This window comes from Lissotriton helveticus, chromosome 8 (assembly GCF_964261635.1).
Source record: "Lissotriton helveticus chromosome 8, aLisHel1.1, whole genome shotgun sequence".
NCBI lineage: Eukaryota > Metazoa > Chordata > Amphibia > Caudata > Salamandridae > Lissotriton > Lissotriton helveticus.
The window spans coordinates 906078713-906100130 of NC_136069.1; the positions used below are offsets into that span (position 1 = coordinate 906078713).

The window sequence follows — 21418 nt, forward strand, 5'->3', positions numbered from 1 at the left end:
ATGGGTGATTCTCCAGGGGCGGTGCCTGTTAGTGGCTCCATGAGGATTCTTAGCTGGAATGTCAGGGGCATGCTGGACAAGATTAAAAGGGGGGCGGTGCTGCGCTGGGGTAAGAGGGACTCGGCAGATGTCATGTTACTGCAAGAAACACATATGTTAGGAACGAAGGTGCTGAGTCTACAACGTTTTGGTTATACCCAGGTGTTCCATGCAGGTTTTACCAGGGGGTCGAGAGGGGCGGCTGTCCTCATTCATCGACGCTTATCTTATGTTCACGAGCGCCATTGGCTTGATCCCCAGGGCCGGTTTGTGTTTGTCAAGGGCATGATTGGTGTGGAACCTGTGGTGTTCGGCAGTGTGTATGCTCCCCCTCCCCTGCAGTGGTCTCTAGCGGAGCGCCTGTTTGAATTGTGGGCCGATATTCCGGACTGCCTGGCTGTCATAGGGGGTGACTGGAATGATGTGATGGATGTGAATCTAGACAGGCAGAGACTGCAAGTGGCCGCGGGGGCGCCTGCCCCTACTCGTCTGAGAGCTATGAGTGATGGGCTCGGTTGGGTGGATGCATGGCGACATCTGCATGCCAGGGCGCGTGAGTACACGTTTGTGTCGGCGGTGCATGGCTCCTTTTCCCGTTTAGACTGTGTGTTTGTATCCGGGGCCTTCCTCGATAGGGTGCAGCAGGCCGTGATCCAGCCCCGTGGATTGTCGGATCATTCCCCGGTCGCAGTGCGGATTGCACTATGTAAACCCCGTCAGCCGTTCCGTTGGCGGATGTCTTCGTGGCATCTCCAACGGGCGGAATATACGACCCACTTGCGCGGTGCGATAGCCCGATATTGGCGGGAGAATTTGACCGACGGCATGGACAGTGTGACGGTCTGGGAGGCCATGAAACCCACGCTACGGGCCGTAGACATCGCCTGGTGTGCTGCCGCCCGTCGGGGGCGTCAAGAGGCCACTGTGGCGGCTGCGGCTGCGGTGAGAACTTTGGAGGGGCAGTGTGGTGACAATGCAGGGGACGTGGCGCTTCGGCTACTTCTCCAGGCGCAGCGTTCCTATGCTTCGATCCTGCTGGACGAGGCTCGTCAGGCCTGGCTGGCCACGCGCAGTAGGGTGTATCAGTGGGGTGACAAATCGTGCTCTATGCTTCACCGCCTGTGTCAGCGAACTCTACAGCCGATCTCTCTGCCGGGCCTTACGGATAGGGAGGGGATTGCTATGACGGACCCTGCTGCGCTTGCGGCGAGTTTTGCCGACTATTATAGGGTACAATACGCTTCGCGTGAGTGTCTCCCACCGGAGGCGATCGACAAATTCATAGCTGACCTACCCCCCCGGGCATTATCGGATGAGGCCAGGACAGCCCTTGACCTTCCCCTGTCGGCGGAGGAACTGGGCGATGCGCTGGGACAGCTTAACACAGGCAAGGCGCCGGGACCGAGTGGCTTCCCTAGCGAATTTTACAAGACATTTCATTTGCAGCTGGGACCGCACTATCGGAAGGCTTTGGAGGCGGCGCGAGAGGGTGGTTGCTTGCCGGTCGACTGGCGTCAGGCTGAAATAGTGGTGTTCCTGAAACCGGGTAGGCCCCCTGACAGGCACGAGTCGTATCGCCCGATTTCTCTTCTTAATTTTGAGGCCAAATTATTGGCTAAGGCGTTGGCAAATCGCCTTCTCCCATATGTGACGGATCTGGTCCACCCGGATCAGGCGGGATTTATGCCGGGCAGGGCGACAAGACACAACATCAGACGGGCGCAGGTGGCGGTTAGTGCGATGGGGGCGACTGGGGAGCGGGCGGCGCTCTTACTGGCGGACATCGACAGGGCGTTTGATTCTGTCAGTTGGACATACCTCTTTGCTCTGTTGCCGCGCCTCAACTTAGGCCCAGTTTTTATCTCGTACGTCCGACTGCTGTACACCGACATCACAGCCTCGGTGCGTGTCTCGGGCGCCATTTCGGAGAAATTCCCGATTGCTAGGGGGACCCGGCAGGGGTGCCCCCTGTCCCCGTATCTCTTTGCGCTAGCCATGGAGCCGCTGGCGGCCTGGGTGCGCATTGATGCACAGCTTCGTGGCTTTGTGTGGGGTGCGAGCCTCACGGACAGAATCGCACTGTATGCGGATGATGTTCTTTTCTTTTTGACGGACCTGGATCGTTCAGGACCGCGTATATTGGAGATAATGCGTGTGTTCGGGGAAGTCTCGGGACTATACCTTAACCCACGCAAATCGACCCTCTGGTTGTTGGGGGGCCGGCGCGAGGTGTCTCCTTGGGCAGTGGATCTGCAGGTGGCGGTTGGTGGCCTGAAGTATCTCGGGGTCTTCCTGTCGGAGTCTGCCGCTGTTGCCTGGGAGCGTAATGTACAACCGGTGTGGGACAGGGTTCAATCCGACGTTAAGACATGGTCACGCATGCCTCTGAACATCTATGGCAGATCTGCCATTTTTAAGATGGTGGCCCTCCCTAGACTACTCTACCAACTACAGAACCATCCGTACAGAGTAGACCCGCAGTGGTTCCGGCGTGTGAACTCCCTATTAGGCCGGTTTTTGTGGGCTGGGGGTGCCTCTAGGGTGGCACTGCGGACCTGCTTTTTGTCCACGTACTGTGGAGGCCTCGCGACGTCAGACGTATTGTCCTACTATCAAGCCTCTCATTTGCTGGTCTTGAATGAGTGGTGGTACGGGGGCCGCGACGACCCGGCGTATGCCCTGGAACATTCTCTGATGGGAGGTGCCACGCTCCATACCCTCTTGTATTCTGCGGGGCGGCGGAAGTTGCTGCCGCATGCGACACAAGTGGTCTTCCTGATTTGGAGGCAGGCACTACGTCGAATGGGTTGGTGGGGACGGCTGACGGCCGAAACTCCGCTGTGGCACAACGGGCGACTCCCGGCGCTGGCTTCTTTGCAAGGGTTTGGTGGCTGGGACTCCATAGGGATCTCGTCGCTTGGTCACGTACTTACCGGGACTACCTTTAAATCCTTTGAAGTGCTCAGCGGTGAGTTTGCGATGCCCAAGACCCAGTTTTTTAAGTACCTACAGCTTCGTCATGCGCTGGCGCCGAGCCTAGTGGAGCTGGACCAGCTTCCGGACTTCAGCCCCGTTGAAGCTAAGCTGTTCATGGGAGACCTAGGGGATAAAAAAGTCTCGAAAATCTACCAATCGTTGGTCACTCACTGCTCCTCATCCCTGGTGTCGTTGAAGGCCGCTTGGGAGATGGATGTTGGACCGCTGGATGAGGATGACTGGAGAGAGGCGCTGGAATCCCCCCGGGGTGCGGCTATTGCAGTACGGTTGAGATTCATACAATTTAAATACCTACATCGGGCCTATTACACCAGGGAGAGACTGTGGAGGGCGGGCCTTATTGCTTCCCCAGATTGCCTGCGCTGTGGGGCAGAGAGGGGCACATTAGTGCATACTGTGTGGTCATGTGTGGGCCTGGTCCGGTTCTGGGGTGGGGTGTGGGACTGCCTGTCGGAAGTGCTGGGGTGGGAGCTACCTCGTACACCTAGGTTGGGTCTTCTTCATATCCTGGATCAAGTGGGTGGTAACGTCTATAAGCGCCATCTCCTGCTGTTGGGCCTTGTTGTGGCCAAGAGAGACCTGGCGAGGGCCTGGAAGAGTGACCGTGCCCCCCCTCTTGGCGCCTGGAAGGCGGGCTTGGACTTCCTCATGGGGCTGGAACAGCCGGTGTTTGAGGCCAGGGGCTGCCCTAGGAAACATTACCAGATCTGGAAGCGGTGGGCGGACTACAGAGACCTGATATTAGATCCTCCCATTGTACCGGATGATGGTCTGTCTGATGATTGAAGCCTCGGGGCCCGGATAGCTCCAAGACACTTAGTGTGTTTTCTCTTGTCTTCTGCAGCTAATTGTGATCACGTGCATCGGGTTAGGGTGGGATAAGGGGTGGGTAGTTGGTACTGTTGGGATTGTGGGGGGGATACAGGGGTGGGTGGGGGTTAATCGAAAGTTTGAGCCATACGTATATTCTACTGTACTTTGCATATTGTTGTGTTCCCCTGCTCTTGGGGTGCTGTACACTTGATCTGCTTGAACTTTTAATAAATACGGTTTTGAAAAAAAAACCACACACATCTTCACACATCGAGAAAAGAGAACTTTCTTCAGTGAACTTCACAGTCAATCCTATACCAGGCGGTGTAGCATGGGACAAAACTGATTATGAAATCTATGGTCCGGTTGAAATGCTGAAGTATCCACACCAATTCAAGATCTCATTGAGTGACTTTGTAAAACCGAGCTCATTTGCTGATGATTGGGACTTTGAAAGTATTAATGATATGATGTCTGATCTTGTGATGTCTGCTAAATTTACAGAACATGATTATTTGCAGGGTTCGTCTAATTATGATCAGATGTTCTGCTATAACCACTATGGTAACCATTATCTACATAAATCTGCTCAACCTAGAAATGTTTTAAATTATAACCAATGGGAACATTGTGCTACTCCTCCAAAAGACAGCTCAAATACATTTTATGATAAATATTCATACTTTTCAGGGTTTAACACAAGTAATGCAGAAACATTTTATTTCAAATTGTCAAATAAGACAGGTATGAAGACCATGCTTACAAACACAAAATTGATATATTCCGATTCATTCTTTGAACAAATGAATAGATTTGGGTTTGATTTCTGGAACAATAATATTGAAGCAAAAACTGTTTGGGGTACAAGAGATTGGCAAGTACAAGGTATAGAATCATTGTTTAGAGCCTGCATGATCCCAGAACAAATTATATTCTTGAATGACACTATTCAACAAACTACCTGTCTTGGCTTAGCCAAAATCAAAGATGTGAACAAACCGTCTATTCCAAAGCCAACAATGAACAGTAATAGCTCTATAGATGATGAGATAGACGTAAACCATATATTAAACCAAAACAGAACACATCCTGAATGGAAAAAATGGTTGATCTGGCCCACAGATACAAATAACTGTCAAGACAGATTCCTGAACAAAAAACAGGGGTTCACATTGACTAGGCCAGACCCTAGATATTCCCAAAGACAACATCCAGGGATAGTAACCACCTACAGCGTGGGCAAGCTCTGCCTTCAATGGCTACAAACGTCCACACTGGCTGAAATTAAGCAACACCTAACTTTACTTACAGAAGGTGCTGACTTGCGTGATTTCATATTGGGACCACGCAAACAGCGTCAAAAATGTTTCATAGCGGCCTCTATATATGCAGCTTATAACGAAGTTTGGAAAGTAACTCAAATTGAGACAGCAGAAAAAATACGGGAAATTGACGGTATTAATTTGGAAAAATCACTTTCTGTGGTGGACAATGGGTTAATGACTCTGTCCTCCAGAATATATTCTCTGGACAGCATTGTGTCTTCAGCAATCGATATAATATCGCAAGACTTACTGATGTTACAACACGGTCAGTCCCAATTGCGTTCTATTGTACAGCTTGGCTGGACGTTACAAAATCTGCGTTCTGGCTATGTGCCTTGGCGTTTAATCAACACAACGTCATTATTTAATATCTTTAACCTTACTGATAAACAAATCAGTTTGGCACAGAAGGGTGCTGACTATACAATTCTGAGCATTGAAAAACTTGAGAGATTACCATTGACAATGTCAGAACGACCTGTCATTGAATGGATAATACATGGAATAATAAATATTCCGATAACTACTTTCCAGTTTCAATTCTGCCAAAAATATATACAGGCAGGCCAGTATGAAAGGTTGGGTAAAGGGTACATTAAGTCAATATGGAACTTGCCCTATACACACGAATGTGTCAGTAATAAAGGCCAGAAAGTGTTTCTCAGTGGCAATAATTGTGCAAGATCACTAAGTGGTACACTTCTGTGTCAGGGTATTAGCTTGCATGGAGCCTGTGAAGGGACTTCAAATAACCTTTCATGTTACCAGCTAGGCACACCTGCAACACAAATAGAACCATTCTTTAGGAGACTCTCGAACGGGAGTTACATTCTAATAGTGAATCGCAGATGTTGTAGTTTGCTGCCCGGAAAACCTTATCTCATAACCGTGACTAGGAAGGTCATGTGCTGTGAACGAGTATTGTTCCCGAACGATTCCCCAGACAGGGAGGCAAGGTTATGGCCCGATTTGAAAATTGCTTCTATTCGAATAGATACTTTAAGCAGAATGAAGACTGTGCTCCTACAGACGCCGACCAGGCTCACGTCATCAAAAGAAACGTATGATCTCCAAGTTGCAAGGACAACAGAAGAGATTCATTCATTATTATCAACTAATTCCCCCATACATTTCGCAGAAATACTGAACGAAATCTTAAATATTTCTGATACCACTGGTGTCTCCAGTGTATTTAAAGCAGTGTTTTCGGGTGCTTTAACTCCATTCAAAGCCATCCTGGGTATTTTTCCAGACTTTGTCCATTCCATTTTTGGCGGACTTCCACTCCTTTTGGGACTAGTAGCGGGTATTTTATTTTTGATCCTGTTATTTCGCTATGGCAATCCATGTCACAGACAAAACACCTGCGACAAGGGAAGAAATGATCCTAGCCATTGGCTACCGGGAAACTAAAATCCTTGGACTATCCCGGCTTAGAGACCTGAACATGACTTGGTCTCTTTCATTTAGACCAATGTGGCAAAGTTGTGTTATGCCTGTATTAAGGTGCTTGCTATGCGGCGAAGAATGCGTGTTGGACACCTGTCTGGCACTACAATCGGATGTGCCAATGGACGCAGATACCTTGTTGGGTCCGGTAACGGCTCATGCATTGTGCTGTCCCCAGCGGCTACCAATCCTGATGACGGCATTCGTGGAGACTTCACCACTACGATTGAGGGGTAGTGAAGCACAAGATGAAAGCAGCATCGATCAGGTACGACCTTCAGTCAGCTATGCTGATCAAAACATCAATGGAGGCAATCATGCTCAGGCTCATGAATGCATGGTAACAACCTTTTCCGAATTAGTGGAACTTACGCAAGAAGCTGTTGACAGTTTTTTCAACAGTCTAAATGATATGATGTTTTCACCAGAGCAGCAGGAAGAACTTTGAGCAAACTAGCACTCGGAGTTCCCTACATCCTGAATTTGGCCTTCAACATTTAAAAAGCGATATGAAAAATTTTTCTCATCAGTTTTTCAGACTGCAAGAACCTTTTTTCCCAATTCAAAAATATTTACGATTTTTGGGACACTTATCTTCTGCTTAAAGTAGACATTATTCTTAGAGAACTAAATTTCTATTTTAGGTAGTCACGAGACATTCGCTATCCTCTAGCACTATTATACATAACTTTATGATTGTGATGAAATGGTCTCGCACTTTTTTTCTGTATTAAGAGCCATTTCATGTGTGGTTTTCGCATTTATTCATGCTGAATTTAGAAATATGCGTTATATGTTTAGCATTATTAGACTGCTTGTGCATATAGTACACGTGATAGTACATGTGATTATGTTTCAAAATTTTCAGAATACATATGAATGTATTTTGGGGTGGTACGATATACACAAACGCTACTGGTTTCACTATGCCTAGATTTGTAAATATGGACATAGTCTACGTGGAGTGGGTGTGATGTATTCCTATAGGTACTGTATCGATTCCCCTATTCCTGACCCTGGTCGGGTTAATAATTAACTAGCAGCCATCTAACGGTGCAAAAACCGTTATCTGATTAAGCCACACCACGGCACAGAAGCGCGTTATCTGATTAGGTCATAACACATGCCATCTAATTAGACAAGCGATATTCCTCCAGCCCCTGATAAGGCATACGGAGTTCTCAAAACAAATCAAACCTACAGCGACCTGGGAAATTCCCATAGCCATTGTTTTGATTTCACAGAGAACTTCAGCAAAAGAATGTGCGAACGAGCCCGTTCATATGACATCCTTATTGACGTATATATGTCCATCCTTACGTCAATCTCGGCACCTTTCAGGTATAAATATTACCGACATTGCCTTAAGCAAACACATGCGGTGGTGACGAGATCGGAGCAGCGAGACGTGCCGAGGAGCCCAGCAGAGAGCGAAGCCCACAGGCGCTGCCCCGCCTTCCTGACGCGCTGAGAACGAGACGCTGCCTTTCTCCTGCTGAGAAATCCAGCTCCGGCGCTTCCAAGCAGCCCTCGCAGGCAGCTGGAATATCAAGACCTGGGATAAGAGATACCAGCCCTCCATCATTCTAGATCTCAGGTACAGAACTGAATAACCCCTTGCAGAGAATTCTCGAATCAGTCCCTTGGCAAACAAACTTAACTTAAACTGCTACTTATCTACTCCCGCCCACGTATTAGGCTTAGGTCAGGTACACTGGGGTAGGCGTGGTTAGAAGCACCAGTTGAGTATGATTAGTCAAATGTATATATCTATTTTATCCATTTTAAAGTATCATATGGCTTAGAAACCATATCAATGCTTTTACAGTATTATTTTATAATTCTGTCTTTACTGTATGCACTTTACTTAACTATAAGTATTACAATAATAGCGATTCATTTCTCTTGTATGAGAAAGGAGACTGATCAATAAATAACATCTTTTATTGAACACGCCCGTCTTTTCCTTTTCTCTACAATCTGGTGAAACTAAGAATGCACTGAACTGACTGAGTAAAATAAGTTGTCTATTGTTTTCACACGACTCTAGAGATACACTCTTGATTAGGGGAGAGCAAAGTTGTCATGTTCTATGGTTGTCAGAAACTAAATCCCTTCTTGTCTATCCAGGGAGGTTAAAATCCTCCTCGCCTATTCGAGAAAGTTTCTAGTGAACTCTGAGCTAGCTGGCAAACACAAAACTTTAAGTCTAATATCGTCGGTAGAAGACCTAGTTAACCTCTGCCCTAGGTCTATACTATTGAAGATATTATTCCAATGCGCAGAGCCTATTGGGATAATAGGAACTACACTACACAACATGTTCCAGCTATTACAAGCCCTGAGACTCTAGCTACTCTATCTGGCAAAAGAACATGAACGACAAGAACAATGCACAAAAATTAGAATGTTGGTACTACCTTTGTAACATTTTTGAATGGACAGTGTTAACAAATGTCAGAAAACTTAACGTTACGTCCAACAAAGTACATCTAACAACAACTGACCCTGTTGTCTACCTGTCCACATGCCTCACACTACCTAACCATTTAAAATACTCATCTAACACAAGTTTACAGCAACCCATTGCTCATATCAGCAAGATGGTACATATGTTTTACAAAATGTCCAGTCATACAAGCTTATAATGCTAACACACTATATCTAACCTATTTATATTTTTACCATAGTTTACGTGTACTATTATTAATATCAAACAGTAGTGGTTTGATTAAATAACACAAGTATTTCTAGGCTACCCTTGATCCTCGTTTACCCACTTACCTAACACTCTCCAATCATACGAGCCAAACAAGTACCTCAAGGAGATATTACCGAAACTCACTCACTTATATACAACATTTTAAAATATTGCACTTAATGTCAAGGGCAAGATACACACCCACATGCCAGAAATTCTGCTTATACGGGCAACCTGGATGTAGGCACACTTAATGTCTGCATTTGCTTTATGTAAACCACAACACTTGAAGGTATACCTACATTTTATCATCCAAATAATAATGTTAAATGTAATCACACCCATTGCCACTCTGCACATTACACATACTATCAACTCACAACACCACTCGCTTTTCCTTTAACCAAAATGGGAAAGGGATTGAACTATGTCTCCTACAATGCAACACAAAGGGAAAACCTAGAAATTTAAGTAAGTGGTTAAAATAAACAATATATTGAAATATGCAGTCATATATGGCAAGATTTATAACATTTTCAACAACAACCAATATCTGCAAGTAAAACACAAACACAAAAGGTTTAACTTTAACATATTATAAATTCAAGAGAGGTAACAAAAGTTCTCTACCTCTAGGTAAATCAATTAATCTCTAAACAAATCAACACAAATAAAAGTCAGGAGGAATGGGGGAGTAAAGTGTACTATTACAGTTGTTTTTGTAACGCCTACAGGCGTGGTGCTTACATCCCAACATTTCCTGTAATTACCTCCTATGGGGACTATCAATCCTACTGGAGCAGATAGCAGTTCGGACACCTACATTTTGGGCCTTGGAGGGGATTTTTTGGCGGGGGGGGCCTCTGTCTTCTGGGGAAGAAAGTTTAGGGAAAGGGTGAGGTTTATGGTATGGGGCTGTGTAGAGCTATGAGGTGATTTAGGGGCAGGTGGAATAGTGGAGGAATTTGGTCAGCAGGGGTAATTGGGTCAGATTTTGGAATGGTGTCAGGTGGTGGAATGAGGTCAGAAGGAGGAAAAGTGCAGGTGTGCTGGCGGCACTGGTGTCAGAGGAGCCACTAAGAGGGACAGGATCTCTTGCAGTAGCAGACATGGCAGACGCAAGCCACCCAGGACGCCAATCACTTGAGCCACCAGGACGCCAATCACTTGAGTCAGTTGCTGACTGACACCAAGAATGGCATGCAGTAATGCTGTATGCCCCACAAAGAGGTTCTAACGAACCTTCAGTGCCTCCTCTCACACCAGTGCTGGCCGGATGAGACAAGGGGGAAAAATGCTTGTGGAGAAAGTACCTTGCTCTGGAACCAATCTACACCTGACTGAAGAGGCCCAATCAGGCCGAAACCGGTCTTTGGATTGCTTGTGTTCCGGTTCATAAAGGAACTGGCCTGGCAGAATGGACTGTTCATACTGGAGGAAGATGAAGACTAATCTGCATATAGCTTGGTCTAATCTGAGGTGGCATGGTGGGCAACCGCACAATGGGTTGGAGTGCTACATTGAACGATTTGCTGTGGTAAGACTTATGGCAAGCATTCCTTTGATTACCTTTAGTGTGTCTGAGGGGAAAGAGGATTTTTTTTGTGAACAAAACTTATTGGCACTTTAACATACCACAGCATCTGGACAGTGTAGGATAGGTAAGAGAAATACACAATTCCATGCATAGGCATCTCAGACATTTGGGACAAACCCACCGTACTCACCCCACCACATGTCTGACCCAGTACTCGGCAAGCAGGGTAGTATGCTCACATACCAGCACAGCAGGCCTAGCCCCACCTAAACATGAGGCCATCAGCTGCCAAACCATGCCAGTTCAAGGATATCAAAAGGTTGCATGGCAGGATGCAGGAAAACCTGCTACATTTTACAACTAGTATAGGACAGGAAAGTGAAACCCACCAGTTTTGACCTAATTCTGAAAATCAGTAACCCCGGAACCAGAGCCCAAACAAAGAAAGGAACCAGACTCTGCAGTCAGAGCACCACATGCCCTAAGGGGATGAGCCAGTGTCCGACTCAGAGTCCCCCCTACGAACCTCATCCAATAATCCCTCTTAAACTCTCACCACCTCTATAGAGCCACTCCCAATCTGGACTTCACTAAACAAGACACTGCTCATAACCAGCCCACTTAATGAGATCATGCTTCCAGTGATAAATCTGCGGGCCTATGGAAGTCTTCCAGTACAGAGTAATAAGGCATTCCGCTAATATCAAAACCAGATCTAAGAATCTAGAGGTGACCAAATTCTCACCAGACAGGGGAATTACCCCAATAAGCATGTCACTGATGAAAGATGGATATTGCGACCAAGGACATCATTGAAGAAATCAATAATCTCCACCCAGTAATCAGACAACTGCACACAATCCAACATCATATGCACCAATTCCACCCCCACTGTGCCACATCTAGGGCAGGCCTCGGAGGCCCCAGGGGAGATTTTATTTTCTTACCTGGCGTAATATATGCCTGGTGAACTGGGTAAAAATGAATCAGCTTGAATAGGGCATTCCATGACACCCTGGGGACCTTCTCCAGTATTCTCACCTAATCTGCATCGTTGATCGTCTCCCCAATATCTGCCACCCAACGATCCTGTTGCATTGCCAACGGAGGAATCATATCCATGCGGCGAGCCCCATACAAGCTGGGAACAGCCTTATGTGTACCCGAGGTGTTGCAAAGAACCCAGCAGCCCATATGGAAAGAGGGCCCAGACTGAACACCCAACCCCCAAAATCCCCCAACTGCTGCTTAATGGCAGCCACCAGCACCCCGTGGAGGAGAAAATGGCTCACAGGTTGCTCAAAGTCGGCCCTTAGCGCCTCAAACATCAACAACAAATCATCTCGTAAGAGGGCTCCCACTCATTCACACCCAGCTGTTGCCAATCATCTAGCCACCTCCAATCGCAAGGGTCCTCAAGGGGATGTCAGGGAAGTAAGGGGCCCAGATTCTAGACTTCTGCAACCACCTGATCTAGCAGTGTCTGGCCACTGCCAACAAGTCCCCACGCCACACCCTCAACCACTTAGGAGTAAACAACAACTGATACAGCTCCTGGTATGTCGGTAGAGTGCCATTCCCAAGCGCAACCTCCCTCTACCGAACATGCAGCCACCGAGCAACCCACTGCATCTGGGCCGCCAAGTAATATGCCTTAAAATCCGGAGTTGCCTATCCGCCCTTAGTCGTCGTTTACTGAAGCTTAGACAACGCCACCCTGCGCTGACCCCTATTCCTGGTCAATCCAGTGAGCATGGTGCCAATATCCCAGAATACGTGCGATGCACATTTAAAGACTCCAGACATCTTCTTATAGATTTTTACACAAATTTAGAGCCACCTCCACTGTGTTAGATTGCGAATCACACTGTTTATGTATAGTATCACTTTATGCATCTTTCCATCCAAGTCAGTGCCCATAAGAATGGATACGTCAGGAAATCAGAGCAAGAGGTAACATCCGCTTGTGCTCCCAAGACTGATGCCTTTGAAAAAAATATAGTTCTGTAAGACTAACCAGTTTGTCAACAGAATACCTGATATACTTATATACAATCCCTATGCCCCCAGCATGGAGCACTCATCCAATACAAATAGATATGTATCGTTTGGCAAGAGTAATTTACTCCACAGTGTTTTGCACTGCTACAGCAACAGAGGAAAACAAACTTTGTGTCCCACTGTTGCTACATCATAAAAGGAACTTCAGGCTGCTCTCACATGGCTGTCTGAGAATCTGTCAGTGCAACACCGGCTCTCTGCTTCAGTAGAGAGAAGAGAGCACAGCTTCGGGTGGAGACAGGAGGGAAGGAAGGCAGAGAGCTCAGTGGGTGATAGTAGGCAATGTATATTTTTTTAATATTTGGGACAGGGAGGCGAGGTAGGATATCTATGGCTCTCCATAACTCCTGCCCTGGCAGACAGCAGAGAGCCCATCTTTTAGCAAGGAGGAGGGAAGCCACAGAGGGTTTTTGGGCTGGGTGGCACAGGGTCAAACCACATTATGCATGGAGCCTCATTACTTCTCTGCCCCTGCTTGGCAATTGAAAACAGGGCTAGAGGATTTTGGATGGCATAGATAACATAAAAGTAGAGAGGAGTACAAAAGTGAATAAGAGGGGTGTATTTCACATCAACCAAAGTTTCAATGTCAGAAAGGAATTCCTGACTGCTTTGGCTGGGCTCTGAGAGCCTGTCAGAGCAGCGGTGGCAAGAACACCGCACAGCTTGTAGATGGGAGTTAAGGGAAGGCACAGAGAAGGGTGAGAGTGGGTTGCAGGAGGCCATTTTCTTTATAATTGAGGACAGATTGGAGAGGTCATGCATGTTATGTACGGTTCACCCATTACTCCTCGGCAACTGTGTAGCAACTTAAAGCGGGAGCAGATGACTTTTGGGGCCATACATAATAAGTGAATTATGGGAATGCTTTTCACCTCAGCCTTCTGAGTAACATCATAGACAACTCAAACTTCGTTCTCATCTATTCGCTGTCACTGAGAATCCCTTGGTGAACATATTTCTGTAATTTACTGGCACCCATCTATAATCCTACATATTGTGTATGGCTCTCACTGACAGCCACTAGTGTGAGCATCAGATTCCAAATATGGTTATTTGTTGCAAAGACATTGCAAATGTGGGAAAGAAAAGTTGTTTTCCACTCTTGATATGTCACAAAGGAATTCCAGGCTACTCTGACAGGGCTCGCCAGGATCCTGTCAGTGCAGCTCTAGTATTCTGCTTGATGAAGAGCAGAAAGCACAGCTTTGGGTATTGAGGGGAGGTGCAGCCAAGGCACAGATGGTGGTGGGGAGCGGGTAGCAGGAGGCCTGGTATTTTAGTTTATATTTGAGACAGGGAGGAGAGGTCATGTTATGCATGGCTCCCCCATTACTCCTCTGCCTCTATGTAGCAGTTAAAAACATGAGCAGATGATTCTGGGGGTTATTTATTACATAAGGTTATAGATGGGTAAAAAATGATCACTTGAGGTTCAAAGTTATATCAGAGACAATTCAATCTTCCCTCTTGGTATATGTTTGATGTCACTCAGAACCCCTTGGTGAAAAACATCTATATCTTAGCAGTAACTTAGAGGAGAATAGCATTATTAGTTGCCCTCAGAGTGCCTGGTTCAGTGAAGGCTACTTTGTTAAGTCACTGATTGTGGCACATGCCCCACCTGGTTGGCATGGGGACAATGTGAAATGCTTAACCTAATTGAGAACTATGGCTTAACAGTGAAGCCAGAGAGGTGGCAGATTGTGCAACTGGAATTTGCATGCCTCTGGCAACAAAACTGGCATAAACTAGCTGAACAGGTAAGATTCTGCCCTGAAGTTCACTAACACTAACAATGCAGCACAGTCCTAATCTGTGCTATGTAACAGAGCAAAAATGTTATCTGAGGAAAGATGTAAGCGACAAATGTGGATACAGGGCCATGTGTTTGACATGAATGCACGTGCACCTTTGGTCTTACTAAAGTCAGCTCTGTAGGCTTTCAAATACCACTCATAAAGTGTCCCTGATAAAACTGGGCGCAAGACACCTCTACGCCAAAACGTTGAAGTAATCACTCAATGTTGAATAAGTTGTTTGTGAATAAAATGAATAAACATCATTAAAACAAGTGCATAACTATAGATCTTAACAGCATAGTATAATATATTACCTGGAGAAGCATTTTGCAGGAGTGCAACGGATTTACCACCTGGTGCGGCACACATATCCAAGATGGTGTCTTCATCTCTTGCTTCCAAGGCAAACACCGGCAACAGGGACGCAGCATTTAGGAGATAGTACTCCTTGAGGTGACCAATGTGATGCCTCTGTGCCGGAAATCTCCCGGGAGCCCTTCTTATATAACACTTAACTGATCCAGGCAGGGATGGCAATGGCGTTCCTTGAAAGAGGGGGTGAAATCCATCTGATTGCAGACGCTTCTCTAGTTCACAGGTAAAGTTGAATTTATTGAGTAAAATACCATACTGCCAGCTGAGCGGCGACGTAAGCACTTCCCTGATTAAATAATGGAAACACCAAAAGATTGAATATAATTATTAATCAACCAAGTACAATGTATGATATACACTGAACTAAAAAATTTGGTATGTAAGAAACTTTACAAGGAATGCAAAAATACTTAGATCGCCTTCGTATTTCATAGCACTGTATTATGAAAACAATGGATTTGAAAGGCAAATCTCACCTAGTCTGAATTTTTGGGGAGCATAAAGAAATGCCTATGTGCGGCTGAGGGGGGAGGGATTCGGGGGCACTGATCTGATTGCAGTTTTTCGGTGGGCACGCAAAACACCAAAAACTGTGACACTCAAACTCACTAAGATTGCCACTAAAGTTACTCACATCGGCGGCAGGCATGAAATGAAACTGTATCATGGCCCTTCAAGTGTCTTAATTCCTACACTTCCCGCCACTTCACTTTTTAGGTGCTTCAAAATACACATATTCTGCTAGGACCATAGGCAAGAATTACTCTGTACTTTCTATGCTTTATTCAACAGCAGCCACATAACCATACATAACAAAATACTTCATTTCGCAGAAGCCTTTGGGAAAAAATCAAAAGTTCAATATGAAGTAATATCCAATCAACAAGGAGGGACTCCTTAATAGTTCTTCAACTTTGTTGCTGTCTCCTCTTTCTTTCCAGCTCCAGCAGCCAAGATAATTGCCTCCAGCCTCCTGGCCACTCCTTTACAATTTCTTTCCTTGTAATTGTTGTATTTTAATGCTCAATCTATGCCGCTTATTTTTTTCCGCATACAGCACCGCTGTGTGAATACTTGAAGCTCCTCCGTGGCTGCTTTTCAGTATTATTGTGCGTGCCTCAGCGCCAGGGCGCTTTCGGTGAGGTACTCAAACCTCTAGAAGGCACCACACGTCAGACATGTTTTGCGCACATCACTCACCCTCCCACACCTGGTCATATAGTCTGATACCAGTAGTATGGTTGGAGGCACGATATGGGGAGTCCTTCACCCGTGGTCGTTTGGTCCTCTCACAAAAAGTCCAAGCACATCAACTGTCTTGAACTTCTAGCGGGTTCCTTCGTGGTCTGCTGTTGAACAAAGGATCAAACAAAATGCTGAGTCCTCCTCAAGATGGGCAACGCGGCATCTGTGCGACACATAAATAATATAGGGGGCACTCACTCCAAGACCCTCTCCACTCGAGCCAGAGATTTCTGGGAATACTGCTTTAGCACATCAGGTCTCAGTGATGGTAGAACATTTCCCCGGAGAATCCAACCAAGTGGCAGACTGGCACTTGTGCCACCTGAAAGATACGAGTCGCTGGCAGTTGAACCCGCTGGTGTCCCAAGGCCTTCAAGCCAAATGGGGTCCATTTTCAGTGGATCTCTTTGCATTGCGCCTTGACCATCACCTTTCCAGGTACTTCAGTTGGTGCATGGACCCCAAAGTGGCAGCGATGGACGCCTTTCTCCAAGATTGGTTCTTTGAACAGTGATATGCCTTTCCCCATTTGCGATGATAACGCGCCTCTCGGCTTAGGTGAGAATGCAGAAGGCGAAGATGGTGCTAGTGACCTGGTTATGGAAATTGCAAGTCTGGTATCTCGTTCTACTGGAACTTTCTTGTGATTTTCCAATCCTTCTACCCTCTTTCAGGATCTCCTTGGGGATCCCAAGGGGAATCGCAAGCAACTGGTACTGTAAGGGTCCCTTCTCCTCATGGTATGGATGAATAACGGGAACGCTGAAAGATCCCAGGGCTTTCGAGCTACGCTGCATCTCTGCTCTCCAAGGCATGGACTGACAGTACTGTCAAACGGTACAGGTCTGCATGGTCTCGATGGATGGGCTGGTTTCACCAATGACACCTTGATCCAGTGGGGGTGGACGTTGTCCATGTCTCAAATGTCTTAGCATTCCTGGCCATTGAGGGCCTAGCTTATAGGTCTATCAACACTTTCAGGTAAGCAATATCGGTGAGCCATATGGTGATTGGAGATCGAATGACAGGGAAGCACCCTTTGGTAAGGAAACTCCTGAGGGACATTTGGTTATCCCTCCCTCCGGAGCCTATATGTTCAACTCTATGGGACGTTAATAAAGTCCTTAACCTTTTCTTGTCGTGGCAGTCCAATAAGTACCTTTCAAGGAAGGAACTCTCCGCTAAAGTTGTCGCCTTGTTATGTCTAATTTCATGCCAAAGGGTCTCTGATGCCAAAGCACAGGACATAACAAGTGGAGTATTCACCCTGGGTGGGGTTACCTTTAATGTCTCTGCCACACGAAATGTAATTCTCAAATTATTTCTTATTGTTCTTTCCAAATTGCCCAAAATGTTGTGTGGTGTGATGTATTAAGAGTTATGAGGCAATGGCGGCAGATATCCATTCCCATGGAGAACAGCAACTCTTGATTGCCCTGAGCAAGCCATACAAGGCAGTGTCCTTGCCTACTATTGTGAGATAGGTCTATTGGGCAATGCATGAAGCTGGCATCTATACCTCCGTATTTGGTGCTCACTCAGCTAGAGGAGCCATGGCTTCAAAAGCTTTTTCTCTTGGGTCTCCGTTTCTGAAATAAAATGAAAAATGTCCTAGCTATTGTAACGGAAAGTTTCAATTATATTAAGGACTCGGAGGCGAGGATTAGCCCACCCTATATTATGATACATACTCCCTCCCATGCAGGGAATATTTTCGATCCAGGTGGGTACTATGAGACATTCTTGATTATTTTTAACGTTGGCTGTTTTTCTGCATCAATGCATTGTATGCTGTTGTGTCTCTCCAAGGCTTTGTTTAATGCTGGTCAAGTATGGGAGTATGGAAGTTTACATCTGTTTGATCACTATTTCTTTAGGTTCTGGCGCATACAAACAGGAATGAAAGCTACATTACTCAATCTTGGTCACAGGAAGACAGCAGAGGCTGCAACAAAGTTGATGGACTAGTAAAGAGTCCCTGATTGTTGATTGGATATTACTTCACGTTGAACTCTTTCTTGACTTTTTCCCAAGGGCTTCTGGGAAACTGTATGGCTGCTGTTAAATAAAGTGTCGAAAGTACAGCATAAATAATCCTCACCTCGTTGTCCTTAATAGAATAGCTAGGAAATGTTTCATTATGCATATCAAAGGCCTACTTGAGGCTGTTTCAGTTCTCACTGGTATTTCATCCAGTAATGACAGTCAGCATCAAACTGCACATACATCTGAAGGTCCAACGCCCTTACACTTACGTTGATCACACGCTGATTGTTCATTTGTGTGTATTTAAGTAGACTGCCCCCTCAGTCTGCAGGCTGTCTGATGGCAAAGACAAGGGTCCAGTGCTCACTATTCTATTGTATTCAAGCTACCGTGGCTGATGAGGGTTTATACCCTGAAACCAGTCCCAGGATGCTTGTTTTCGGTCCGCTGAGGAACTGGCCTGGCAGTTCGGACTGGACTGTTCCCATGAGGAGCAGGGCCAAGACTGATTTGCATATGGCTGGGACCAAACTGGAATGGCATAGTGAGCAAACAAACGTTGGATTTAGGCCTAAATCTCTGTACTGGGGGTGAATGTTTGACAATGTTCAGCATTTTGTCCATCTTCTTTTTGTGTTGCTGTATGGTTGATGGAATAGGACCATAGGTTTGAATCAGATCACATCTTCTCTGAGACCAACCCTTTCACAGACAAATTACGTCTGTGGAAACGGTATATAGATGATGTGCTGGTGATATGGAGAGGGAGCGAGGCAGAACTTGCTGCTTTTCATGAATGGCTGAACGGCAGGAACCAGTTCCTAAAGTTCACCATAGAATACAATAGGACACATTTGCCCTTCCTGGATCTACTTATTACCTCCACACCCACGGGGTTGGTGTCCGAACTCTACCGCAAACCTATGGCACGGAACTCACTATTGAATTACAACAGCTGTCATCCAAAATCCTTGAAGGACAATCTGCCCTTCGGGCAATTTCTGCGGATCCAGAGGAACTGTTCCACAAGAGACAGCTTCGAACACCATGCAGGAAGTCTGGAACAAGATCTTCTGCATAAAGAATACCCTAGACATCTAGTTCGCAGATCTAAGAAACGAGCCTCAAACAATAACCGGGAGGGGCTATTAGAGATCTCACCACCTAAATCTAAACATGATCGCATGACATTTGTGAGTACTTTTACGACTCAGTCTAATAGTATTCAACGAATAGTGAAAAAACATTGGAGTATTCTGAATACGGGAACAGACGGTATCCAGATCCCTCTGTTTGCGTTTAAGAGGGGGCAAAGCCTAAAGGACAAACTTGTGCATACCCGGCCTAAAGATGATTTACCAAGGGCACTGGGTACCCTGTGGGACATGCCGGCAGCTACCGGGCATCACCCCTGTGGCAATTGCGCAGTATGTCCCAACACCACCAGATCACAGACAATAGATATTGGTACAGACCGCCCATGGGAACAACGCAGATTCACCACTTGTAATAGCTCTAATTTAATCTATCTGATCACATGCCCTTGCCAGAAAAGGTATGTGGGCATGACGACCCGTAAAGTAAAGACACGTATCACCGAACACAAAAGTTCCATCAGGTGTTCCAGACAGTCAACAAGACTCACTAATCATTTTTTGCAAGTTAAGCACACGCCGAATGATCTACACTGGACAGTGTTAGACCAACCTCTGATACCTACACATATTACTGACATTAAGATGTTCCTGTTCAGACGTGAACAAAAATGGGTACATAAGCTTGGGACGGACAAAGAAGGACTGAATGAAGACATTCCGTGGATGTCTCTATAAAGTCTGTAAGAGTCCTTATGTCCTGACCGTCTTGATAAAAAGATCTCACGATCATGAAGAATGTATCCTTATTCTATATCTAAGGCATGTAGACATATAGATCATGAGATGATCTATTTAGCCACACGTTAGAGTCATGTTGATAAGCATTCACACAATGATACAGTGTATTGATCAGACCAGATATGCGCAAATCATGTTTTTTCAAAGCTACAGTACAATGGTCTGTTCTTTGAGCTTTTTAATGTAGGACGTGGTGTCTACAGAATTGAATCTGTTTTGAGACTATGGGAGGATAGCACTGTAAACCTCGATTGTAAGTGATCGATTCGCGCTATGCGCTGGTTCTTAACCAATTATATCCCTTCGAACTACAATCCCCATGAGTATTAGGCGCACCGCGATGACGTCAGGGCGCCACTCGGAGAAACCAGGAAACACAACATTTGTAAATATCGGCACTTCCTGCCCGTTCGGCACCTCCCACAGACAGCCCAGAAGGACGTCTGGAGTACCGACGGGCAGGTAAGCGACCTGGGTGTGTGGTGATTGATTTAGAAGTATGGCGGTTCTACATAGATGCCGCGCTTGTAGCAAACCAACTGACGGTTTACGTCAAAGCCAAACCTGTTTCTGCATAGGCACTTGTAAACAATTGCTTAATCGAGCGCGATGACCCTAGAGGTTATACAGTGCTTTTAGAGTACAACCATTCAAAGAATACAATCTCGAGCTTTAATAACTGCGATGATGATTTTCCTCGAGACTGCTTGTTAAAGCCCAGTGACAACTACACAGCGGTTGCCCTCGCGTCTAGGTGCTTCCTCTGACCTTTCTGCCTTTGTTCGTTTATCCATGCATTATCTCCCACAGAGCGGGGCTCCTTGAAACCTGCGCTGATGCCGGGTGAGGTGGGGCGCTACTCTCCTAAAAAATAGGTGAGTGGACCGGACCAGAAGTCTTTCTGCTCTTGCATGACTCGCGAATGCGAGAATGTGATATGTGGTTGTTGACATTACTGTAAGGATGTGAGCCACAGCTATTAGATAAAGCTGTGAATTTTTGTAACAAGATGCGACAAAATAGCTTAATGTGTTTTCTCTCTTATTTTTTTGCATATTGGTGTGTGTGTTACTATATGAAATCCGGGAACTCTACAATCCAGGAGAGCGTAAGGTGATATTGTTTACACTTTTTATATTATTCTCACTACAAGCAGTAGAATGAATAGGTCCTGATGAAGCAGTAGGTGACCT

At 46.0% G+C, this 21418-nt stretch overlaps 1 protein-coding gene across 2 annotated transcripts in view; it reads right to left on the reverse strand.

The window, feature by feature from the left end:
• The window catches only part of NSUN3 (NOP2/Sun RNA methyltransferase 3), a 190337-nt gene that overhangs the window by 99569 nt on the left and 69350 nt on the right, over nucleotides 1–21418 (reverse strand). For both annotated transcript variants that reach the window (XR_013599891.1, XM_078657710.1), the window contains exon 3: nucleotides 15039–15385. Coding sequence is in view for 1 of the 2 variants with exons in the window: in XM_078657710.1 (XP_078513836.1) it covers nucleotides 15039–15385 (347 nt within the window). In the remaining variant the exon portion in view is untranslated. The remainder of the gene's footprint in view (nucleotides 1–15038; nucleotides 15386–21418) is intronic.